Below are 12,500 nucleotides of genomic sequence, written 5' to 3' on the forward strand. Positions count from 1 at the left end.
GTGTTGGCCGCGAGCGGGAATCGAACTCGGGTTCGCCGAGGTTCGTAGCGGTCAGCGTAGCGCTAACCACTACACCCACCGCTCCAAACGAACGAACGCGTGCTCGCTGTGTGTGTGTGTGTGTGCGCGTTATTTACCGCTACACGAAATGCGAGCGTGTGGTAATAAAGGCGTGAATCCGCGTCTGTGTTTAGTATTATTTACGTGTCCTCCGTTCGTGCGTGCGTGCGATAATGCCCGCACGCACGCACGCACCTAAATAACACATCACTCGTGCGTGCGGTGAAAGATTTGTGTGTGTGTGTCTGTGTGTGTATCTGTGTGTGTCTGTGTGTGTGTGTATCTGTGTGTGTATCTGTGTGTGTGTCTGTGTGTGTATCTGTGTGTGTATCTGTGTGTGTATCTGTGTGTCTGTGTGTGTGTGTATCTGTGTGTGTATCTGTGTCTGTGTGTGTATCTGCGTGTGTCTGTGTCTCTGTGTGTCTGTGTATCTGTGTGTGTGTGTCTGTGTGTGTATCTGTGTCTGTATCTGTGTGTGTGTGTGTTTGTGTGTGTGTCTGTGTGTGTATCTGTGTGTGTCTATGTGTATCTGTGTGTCTGTATGTCTGTATGTCTGTGTGTATCTGTGTATCTGCGTGTATCTGCGTGTATCTGCGTGTGTCTGACTGTGTGTGTCTGCGTGTGTCTGTGTGTGTATGTGTCTCTGTGTGTGTGTCTGTGTGTGTCTGCGTGTATCTGTGTGTGTATCTGTGTGTGTCTATGTGTATCTGTGTATCTGTGTGTGTCTGTATCTGTCTGTGTCTGTATGTATCTGTGTATCTGCGTGTATCTGTGTGTGTGTTTGTGTGTGTGTCTGTATGTGTATCTGTGTGTGTGTCTGTGTGTGTCTGCGTGTATCTGCGTGTATCTGCGTGTGTCTGTGTGTGTGTATCTGTGTGTGTCTGTGTGTGTGTGCGTGTATCTGTGTGTGTCTGTGTTTATCTGTGTGTGTGTGTATCTGTGTGTGTATGTGTGTGTCTGTGTGTGTGTATCTATGTGTGTCTGTATGTGTGTGTCTGTGTGTATCTGTGTGTGTATCTGTGTGTGTCTGTGTGCGTGTATCTGTGTGTGTCTGTGTGTATCTGTGTGTGCCTGCTGTTACCCCGTGGGTGGACTAATCTCCATCTGTTCCATCTCACTCCACCTTCTACCCTATGTGTGGACTAATCTCCATCTGTTCAATCTCACTCCCTTCTAACACCGTGTGTGGACTAATCTCCATCTGTTCCATCTCACTCCCTTCTACACCGTGAGTGGACTAATCTCCATCTGTTCCATCTCGCTCCCTTCTACACCGTGAGTGGACTAATCTCCATCTGTTCCATCCCGCTCCCTTCTACACCGTGGGTGGACTAATCTCCATCTGTTCCATCTCACTCCCCTTCTACCCCGTGGGTGGACTAATCTCCATCTGTTCCATCTCACTCCCTTCTACCCCCGTGGGTGGACTAATCTCCATCTGTTCCATCTCGCTCCACCTTCTACCCCGTGGGTGGACTAATCTCCATCTGTTCCATCTCGCTCCACCTTCTACCCCCGTGTGTGGACTAATCTCCATCTGTTTCATCTTAGTCCCTTCTACACCCGTGTGTGGACTAATCTCCATCTGTTCCATCTCACTCCACCTTCTACACCGTGTGTGGACTAATCTCCATCTGTTTCATCTTAGTCCCTTCTACACCCGTGTGTGGACTAATCTCCATCTGTTCCATCTCACTCCACCTTCTACACCGTGTGTGGACTAATCTCCATCTGTTCCATCTCACTTCACCTTCTACACCATGTGTGGACTAATCTCCATCTGTTCCATCTCACTCCCTTCTACCCCCGTGGGTGGACTAATCTCCATCTGTTCCATCTCACTCCCTTCTACACCCGTGGGTGGACTAATCTCCATCTGTTCCATCTCACTCCCTTCTACCCCCGTGGGTGGACTAATCTCCATCTGTTCCATCTCAATCCACCTTCTACACCATGTGTGGACTAATCTCCATCTGTTCCATCTCAATCCACCTTCTACCCCGTGTGTGGACTAATCTCCATCTGTTCAATCTCACTCCCTTCTAACACCGTGTGTGGACTAATCTCCATCTGTTCCATCTCGCTCCCTTCTACACCCGTGAGTGGACTAATCTCCATCTGTTCCATCTCACTCCCTTCTACACCCGTGGGTGGACTAATCTCCATCTGTTCCATCACTCCACCTTCTACCCCGTGGGTGGACTAATCTCCATCTGTTCCATCTCACTCCACCTTCTACATAGTGAGTGGACTAATCTCCATCTGTTCCATCTCACTCCCTTCTACCCCGTGTGTGGACTAATCTCCATCTGTTCCATCTCACTCCAGCTTCTACACCGTGTGTGGACTAATCTCCATCTGTTCCATCTCACTCCCTTCTACACCGTGTGTGGACTAATCTCCATCTGTTCCATCTCACTCCACCTTCTACCCCGTGTGTGGACTAATCTCCATCTGTTCCATCTCACTCCCTTCTACACCCGTGGGTGGACTAATCTCCATCTGTTCCATCTCACTCCCTTCTACACCGTGTGTGGACTAATCTCCATCTGTTCCATCTCACTCCACCTTCTACACCGTGTGTGGACTAATCTCCATCTGTTCCATCTCACTCCCTTCTACACCCGTGGGTGGACTAATCTCCATCTGTTCCATCTCACTCCCTTCTACACCGTGTGTGGACTAATCTCCATCTGTTCAATCTCACTCCCTTCTACCCCCGTGGGTGGACTAATCTCCATCCGTTCCATCTCACTCCCTTCTACTCATGGGTGGGTGTCAAGGAACAGTACCCCCTGGATCTGCCAGGGTAGAAGGCGATTACACAGCAGTCTGTGGACTAATCCCCATCCGTCACACCTATGAGGGGATATAGCGTTTCCCCCTCTCACATAAAATCATAGAGACACAGAGATTCACTCATAGAGACCCACAGAGACTCATAGAGACCCACATAGACTCATAGAGACCCACAGAGACCCACATAGACTCATAAAGACCCACAGAGACTCGTAGAGACCCACAGAGACCCACAGAGACTCATAAAGACCCACAGACTATGTCATAGAGACCCACAGAGACCCACAGAGACTCATAGAGACCCACAGAGACTCAAAGACCCAGAGACCCACAGAGACTCGTAGAGACCCACAGAGACCCACAGAGACCTACATAGACTCATAAAGACCCACAGAGACCCACAGAGACTCATAGAGACCCACATAGACTCATAGAGACCCACAGAGACTCATAGAGACCCACATAGACTCATAGAGACCCACAGAGACTCATAGAGACCCACAGAGACTCATAAAGACCCACAGAGGCCCACAGAGACTCATAGAAACCCACAGAGACTCATAGAGACCCACAGAGCCTCAGAGACCCACATAGACTCACAAAGACCCCACAGAGACCCACAGAGACCCACAGAGACCCACATAGACCCACATAGACTCATAGAGACCCACAGACTCATAGAGACCCACAGAGACTCATAAAGACCAACAGAGACTCATAGAAAACCACAGAGACTCATAGAGACCCACAGAGACTCATAGAGACCCACAGAGACTCATAGAGACCCACAGAGACTCATAAAGACCAACAGAGACTCATAGAAACCCACAGAGACTCAGAGACCCACAGAGACTCATAGAGACCCACAGAGACTCATAGAGACCCACAGAGACTCATAAAGACCAACAGAGACTCATAGAAACCCACAGAGACTCAGAGACCCACATAGACTCACAAAGACCCCACAGACCCACGTAGACTCATAGAAACCCACAGACACCCACATAGACTCACAAAGACCTACAGAGACTCAGAGACCCACATAGACTCATAAAGACCCACAGAGACCCACAGAGACCCACAATGACTGTGACACAGCGACCGTGACACAATGAGCGTGTGACAGTGAGAGTGGGTGGGTGGTGGGGGGGGTGACACCCACTGTGCGATCTTCTTCTTGAGGGACGCCCAGTCACAAAGGTCAGTGGGGGTCACGTCCCACATGTCGTACTGCAGGATCTGCACACACACACAGACACACACACAGACACAGTCACACAAACAGTCACACAAACAGAGTCACACAGACACACACACACAGTCACACACACAGAGTCACACACACAGACACACACACAGAGTCACACATACACACACAGACACACACACAGAGTCACACATACACACACAGACACACACACAGACACACACACAGACACACACAGACACACACACACACAGACACAGAGTCACACACAGACACACACAGACAGAGTCACACACACAGACACACACAGATACACACACACAGAGTTACACATACACACACAGACACACACACACAGAGTCACACACACACACAGGCAGTCACACACACACACAGAGTCACACACACACAAACACACACACAGACAACAACAACAACCGCCATTCGCCACTAAGTGGCGGTGACGTCACCACGACGCTTGTGCCAGGCTATGTGCACCCTGAGGCCACACAGACACACACAGAGTCACACACACACAGAGTCACACACACACAGACACACACAAACAGAGTCACACACACAGAGTCACACACACACACAGAGTCACACACACACAGAGTCACACATACACACACACACAGTCACACACAAACAGAGTCACACACACAGAGTCACACACACACACAGAGTCACACATACACACACACACAGTCACACACACACAGTCACACACACAGACACACACACAGAGTCACACACACAGACACACACACACCGAGTCACTCACACACACAGACACACACACAGACACACACACAGAGTCACAAACACACACACACACAGACACACACAGACACACAGTCACACACACACACAGAGTCACACACACAGAGTCACACACACACAGACACACACACAGTCACACACACACACAGACAGAGGGTGACCCCAACCACGTGGCCTTTAGCAGGCAACATGGGCAAGTGCTGCACACAGCACCAACGCCACTCAGAGACACAGACAAAGGTCCCCCGTGTAGCCTCTAGCAGGCTGTAGGGGCAAGTGCTGTCAGTAGCGAGTAGTAGCAGCAGTGTCTATGAAGGTAGACACAGACAAAGGTGCCCCGTGTAGCCTCTAGCAGGCTGTAGGGGCAAGTGCTGTCAGTAGCGAGTAGTAGCAGCAGTGTCTATGAAGGTAGACACAAAGGTCCCCCGTGTAGCCTCTAGCAGGCTGTAGGGGCAAGTGCTGTCAGTAGCGAGTAGTAGCAGCAGTGTCTATGAAGGTAGACACAGACAAAGGTGCCCCGTGTAGCCTCTAGCAGGCTGTAGGAGCAAGTGCTGTCAGTAGCGAGTAGTAGCAGCAGTGTCTATGAAGGTAGACACAGACAAAGGTCCCCCGTGTAGCCTCTAGCAGGCTGTAGGGGCAAGTGCTGTTGGTAGCGAGTAGCAGCAGCAGCGCCTATGAAGGTAGACACAGACAAAGGTCCCCCGCGTAGCCTCTAGCAGGCTGTAGGGGCAAGTGGTGTTAGTAGCGAGTAGCAGCAGCAACGCCTATGAAGGTAGACACAGACAAAGGTCCCCCGTGTAGCCTCTAGCAGGCTGTAGGGGCAAGTGGTGTTAGTAGCGAGTCGTCTATAAACTATTTTTTTATTTTAGCAGGTGTAAGACCACACGAAGCTGCTGTGTAGCTCTTTCAATAGCGCCCACCCACCTAACCACCCACCCAACCACCCACCAACCCAACCACCCACCAACCCAACCACCCACCCACCAACCCAACCACCCACCAACCCACCAACCCACCCAACCACCCACCCACCAACCCAACCACCCACCCACCTACCCAACCACCCACCCACCAACCCAACCACCCACCCCCCAAGCCAACCACCCACCAACCAACCCAACCACCCACCCACCTACCCAACCACCCACCCACCAACCCAACCACCCACCCACCAACCCAACCACCCACCCACCAACCCAACCACCAACCCACCAACCCAACCACCCCCAACCCAACCACCCCCAACCCAACCACCCAACCATCCACCAACCACCCACCAACCAACCCAACCACCCACCAACCACCCACCAACCCATCCACCCACCAACCCAACCACCCACCCACCAACCCAACTACCCATCAACCACCCACCCACCAACCCAACTACCCACCAACCACCCCACCACCCACCTACCCAACCACCCACCCACCAACCACCCACCCAACCACCAACCCAACTACCCACCAACCACCCACCCACCAACCCAACCACCCACCCACCAACCCAACTACCCACCAACCACCCCAACTACCCAACCACCCAACCACCCACCCACCAACCCAACCACCCACCCACCAACTCAACTACCCACCAACCACCCACCCACCCGCCCAACCACCCATCCACCAACCCAACTACCCACCAACCACCCACCCACCAACCCAACCACCCACCCACCAACCCAACTACCCACCAACCACCCCACCCAACCCAACCACCCACCCACCCAACCACCCACCCACCAACCCAACTACCCACCAACCACCCACCACCCACCTACCCACCACCCACCCACCAACCCAACTACCCACCAACCACCCCAACTACCCAACCACCCACCTACCCACCCAACCACCCACCAACCCAACTACCCACCCACCAACCCAACTACCCACCCACCAACCCAACTACCCACCCACCAACCCAACCACCCACCCACCCACCATCCACCCACCCGCCCAACCACCCATTCACCAACCCAACCACCCACCCACCCACCAACCCAACCACCCACCCACCAACCCAACTACCCACCAACCACCCCACCCACCCAACTACCCACCAACCACCCACCCACCAACCCAACCACCCACCCACCAACCCAACTACCCACCAACCACCCCAACTACCCAACCACCCACCTACCCAACCACCCACCCACCCAACCACCCACCAACCCACCCACCCACCAACCCAACTACCCACCAACCACCCACCCACCCGCCCAACCACCCATCCACCAACCCAACTACCCACCAACCACCCACCCACCAACCCAACCACCCACCCACCAACCCAACTACCCACCAACCACCCCACCCACCCACCAACCCAACTACCCACCAACCACCCCACCACCCACCTACCCAACCACCCACCCACCAACCCAACTAACCACCAACCACCCACCCACCCACCCATCCACCAACCCAACTACCCACCAACCAACCCAACCACCCACCCACCAACCCAACTACCCACCAACCACCCCAACTACCCAACCACCCACCTACCCACCCAACCACCCATCCAACCACCCACCCACCAACCCAACTACCCACCCACCAACCCAACTACCCACCCACCACCCACCCACCCGCCCAACCACCCATCCACCAACGCAACCACCCACCCACCAACCCAACCACCCACCCACCAACCCAACTACCCACCAACCACCCCAACTACCCACCCATCCAACCCACTCAACCACCCCCCAAACCCATCCACCCAACCACCCACCAACCCAACCACCCACCCACCAACCCAACTACTCACCCAACCACCCATCCACCCACCCAACCACCCACCCCACCCTCACCCTCACCCACCCCACCAGCTCACCCCCTGGCTGACGGGCGAGCCTGCGTAGGTGTCGTAGGGGCCCAGGAGGCGCGCCAGCTCACAGCTGGCGCCCAGCGCTGCGTGGTAGACCAGCCACCCAACCAACCCACTCACCCAACCAACCCACCCACTCACTCACCCAACCAGCCACCCACTCAACCACCCACCTAAACACCCACCAACCACCTACCCCACCCACTCACCCAACCAGCCACCCACCCAACCACCAACCCAACCACCCACTCACCCAACCACCCATCCACCACCCCAACTACCCACCCACCCTCACCCTCCCCCAGCAGCTCACCCCCTGGCTGACGGGCGAGCCTGCGTAGGTGTCGTAGGGGCCCAGGAGACGTGGTAGACCACCCACCCAACCAGCCACCCACTCACCAAACCAGCCACCCAACCAACCCACCCACTCACTCACCCAACCAGCCACCCACCCAACCACCCACCCACTCACCCAACCAACCACCCATCCACCAACCCAACTACTCACCCAACCACCCATCCAACACCCCAACTACCCACCCCACCCCACCCTCCCCCACCACCTCACCCCCTGGCTGACGGGCGAGCCTGCGTAGGTGTCGTAGGGGCCCAGGAGGCGCGCCAGCTCACAGCTGGCGCCCAGCGCTGCGTGGTAGACCAGCCACCCACCCAACCCACCCACTCACCCAACCAGCCACCCACCCAACTACCCACCCAACCACCCAACCACCCACCAACCACCCACCCAACCCACCCACTCACCCAACCAGCCACCCAACCACCCACCCAACCACCCACCAACCACCCACTCACCCAACCACCCACCAACCACCCACCCTCACCCCACCCCACCAGCTCACCCCCTGGCTGACGGGCGAGCCTGTGTAGGTGTCGTAGGGGCCCAGGAGGCGCGCCAGCTCACAGCTGGCGCCCAGCGCTGCGTGGTAGACCACCCACCCACCCAACCAACCCACTCACCCAACCAGCCACCCACCCAACCACCCACCCACCAACCCAACCACCCATCCACCAACCCAACTACCCACCAACCACCCATCCACCAACCCAACTACTCACCCAACCACCCATCCACCAACCCAACTACTCACCCAACCACCCATCCACCAACCCAACTACTCACCCACCCACCCAACCACCCAACCACCAACCCACCCACCTCACCCTCACCCACCACCTCACCCCCTGGCTGACGGGCGAGCCTGCGTAGGTGTCGTAGGGGCCCAGGAGGCGCGCCAGCTCACAGCTGGCGCCCAGCGCTGCGTGGTAGACCAGCCACCCAACCACCCAACTACCCACCCAACCACCCAACCACCCACCAACCAGTCACCCAACCACCCAACCCACTCACCCAACCACCCATCCAACCACCCAACCACCCACCCCACCCTCACCCTCCCCCAGCAGCTCACCCCCTGGCTGACGGGCGAGCCTGCGTAGGTGTCGTAGGGGCCCAGGAGGCGCGCCAGCTCACAGCTGGCGCCCAGCGCGGCGTGGTAGACCAGCCACCCACCCAACCAGCCACCCACCCAACCACCCATCCACCAACCCAACTACCCACCAACCACCCATCCACCAACCCAACTACCCACCAACCACCCATCCACCAACCCAACTACCCACCAACCACCCATCCACCAACCCAACTACTCACCCAACCACCCATCCACCACCCCAACTACCCACCCACCCTCACCCTCCCCCAGCAGCTCACCCCCTGGCTGACGGGCGAGCCTGCGTAGGTGTCGTAGGGGCCCAGGAGGCGCGCCAGCTCACAGCTGGCGCCCAGCGCTGCGTGGTAGACCAGCCACCCAACCACCCAACCACCCACCCAACCAGCCACCCACCCAACTACCCACCCAACCACCCACCAACCACCCACCCAACCCACCCACTCACCAAACCAGCCACCCACCCAACTACCCACCCAACCACCCAACCACCCACCAACCAGTCACCCAACCAACCCACCCACTCACTCACCCACCCATCCAACCACCCAACCACCAACCCACCCACCTCACCCACCCCAGCAGCTCACCCCCTGGCTGACGGGCGAGCCTGCGTAGGTGTCGTAGGGGCCCAGGAGGCGCGCCAGCTCACAGCTGGCGCCCAGCGCTGCGTGGTAGACCAGCCACCCAACCACCCCACTCACTCACCCAACCAGCCACCAGCCACCCACCCAACCGCCCACTCACCCAACCAGCCACCCACCCAAACACCCACCCAACCACCCACTCACCCACCCAACCACCCACCCAACCACCCACCCAACCACCCACTCACCCAACCAGCCACCCACCCAAACACCCACCCAACCACCCACCCAACTACCCACCTAACCACCCAACCACCCACCCAACCAACCCACCCACTCACCCAACCAGCCACCAACCACCCACCAACCACCCACCCACCAACCCAACCACCCATCCACCAACCCAACTACCCACCAACCACCCATCCACCACCCCAACTACTCACCCAACCACCCATCCACCACCCCAACTACTCACCCCACCCTCACCCTCACCCCACCCCAGCAGCTCACCCCCTGGCTGACGGGCGAGCCTGCGTAGGTGTCGTAGGGGCCCAGGAGGCGCGCCAGCTCACAGCTGGCGCCCAGCGCTGCGTGGTAGACCAGCCACCCAACCAACCCACCCACCCACTCACCCAACCAGCCACCCACTCAACCACCCACCTAAACACCCACCAACCACCCACCCACCCACTCACCCAACCACCCACCCACCCAACCACCCACCCACCCAACCACCCACCCAACTACCCACCCAGCCCACCCTCACCCCACCCCAGCAGCTCACCCCCTGGCTGACGGGCGAGCCTGCGTAGGTGTCGTAGGGGCCCAGGAGGCGCGCCAGCTCACAGCTGGCGCCCAGCGCTGCGTGGTAGACCAGCCACCCACCCAACCCACTCACCCAACCAACCCACCCACCCACTCACCCAACCACCCAACTACTCACCCAACCACCCATCCACCAACCCAACTACCCACCCAACCACCCATCCACCAACCCAACTACTCACCCAACCACCCATCTACCAACCCAACTACTCACCCAACCACCCATCCACCAACCCAACTACTCACCCACCCAACCACCCATCCACCAACCCAACTACCCACCCAGCCCACCCTCACCCTCACCCACCACCTCACCCCCTGGCTGACGGGCGAGCCTGCGTAGGTGTCGTAGGGGCCCAGGAGGCGCGCCAGCTCACAGCTGGCGCCCAGCGCTGCGTGGTAGACCAGCCACCCAACCCACTCACTCACCAAACCAGCCACCCACCCAACTACCCACCCAACTACCCACCCAACCAACCACCCACTCAACCACCCACCTAACCACCCACCCACCCAACCACCCAACCCACTCACCCAACCACCCAACCACCAACCCACCCACCTCACCCTCACCCACCACCTCACCCCCTGGCTGACGGGCGAGCCTGCGTAGGTGTCGTAGGGGCCCAGGAGGCGCGCCAGCTCACAGCTGGCGCCCAGCGCTGCGTGGTAGACCAGCCACCCACCCAACCCACTCACCCAACCAACCCACCCACTCACCCAACCACCCAACTACCCACCCAACCACCCATCCACCAACCCAACTACCCACCCAACCACCCATCTACCAACCCAACTACTCACCCAACCACCCATCCACCAACCCAACTACTCACCCAACCACCCATCCACCACCCCAACTACTCACCCCACCCTCACCCTCCCCCACCAGCTCACCCCCTGGCTGACGGGCGAGCCTGCGTAGGTGTCGTAGGGGCCCAGGAGGCGCGCCAGCTCACAGCTGGCGCCCAGCGCTGCGTGGTAGACCAGCCACCCAACCCACCCACTCACTCACCCAACCACCCACCAGCCACCCACCCAACCCACCCACTCACCCAACCAGCCACCCACCCAACCACCCAACCACCCCACCAACCACCCACCCAACCCACCCACTCACCCAACCAGCCACCCACCAACCACCCACTCACCCAACCACCCACCTAACCACCCACCTCACCCTCCCCCACCAGCTCACCCCCTGGCTGACGGGCGAGCCTGCGTAGGTGTCGTAGGGGCCCAGGAGGCGCGCCAGCTCACAGCTGGCGCCCAGCGCTGCGTGGTAGACCACCCACCCACCCAACCCACTCACCCAACCACCCACCAGCCACCCACCCAACCACCCAACCACCCAACCACTCACCCAACCAGCCACCCACTCACCCAACCAGCCACCTAACCACCCACTCACCCAACCAGCCACCCAACCACCCACCAACCAGTCACCCAACCAACCCACCCACTCACTCACCCACCCATCCACCCACCCAACTACCCACCCAGCCCACCCTCACCCCGCCCAAGCAGCTCACCCCCTGGCTGACGGGCGAGCCTGCGTAGGTGTCGTAGGGGCCCAGGAGGCGCGCCAGCTCACAGCTGGCGCCCAGCGCTGCGTGGTAGACCAGCCACCCACCCAACCCACCCACTCACCCAACCAGCCACCCACCCAACTACCCACCCAACCACCCACCAACCACCCACCCAACCCACCCACTCACCAAACCAGCCACCCACCCAACTACCCACCCAACTACCCACCCAACCACCCACCAACCAGTCACCCAACCAACCCACCCACTCACTCACCCACCCATCCAACCACCAACCCAACAACCCACCCTCACCCACCACCTCACCCCCTGGCTGACGGGCGAGCCTGCGTAGGTGTCGTAGGGGCCCAGGAGGCGCGCCAGCTCACAGCTGGC

General features: G+C 58.4%; 1 protein-coding gene across 3 annotated transcripts in view; it reads right to left on the bottom strand.

Moving 5' to 3' along the window:
• The window catches only part of RRM1 (ribonucleotide reductase catalytic subunit M1), a 350,107-nt gene that overhangs the window by 38,823 nt on the left and 298,784 nt on the right, over nt 1-12,500 (bottom strand). For all 3 annotated transcript variants that reach the window (XM_076056594.1, XM_076056595.1, XM_076056596.1), the window contains 2 exons: nt 12,432-12,500; nt 4,022-4,098 (listed from right to left, as the gene is read on the bottom strand). The exon at nt 12,432-12,500 is cut by the window's right edge and continues 153 nt beyond it. In XM_076056594.1, coding sequence (XP_075912709.1) covers nt 4,022-4,098; nt 12,432-12,500 — 146 coding nt within the window. The remainder of the gene's footprint in view (nt 1-4,021; nt 4,099-12,431) is intronic.

This window comes from Petromyzon marinus, chromosome 76, assembly GCF_048934315.1.
Source record: "Petromyzon marinus isolate PM22_M1 ecotype Great Lakes invasive population chromosome 76, UKy_Petmar_22M1.pri1.0, whole genome shotgun sequence".
Classification (NCBI taxonomy): Eukaryota; Metazoa; Chordata; class Hyperoartia; order Petromyzontiformes; family Petromyzontidae; genus Petromyzon; species Petromyzon marinus.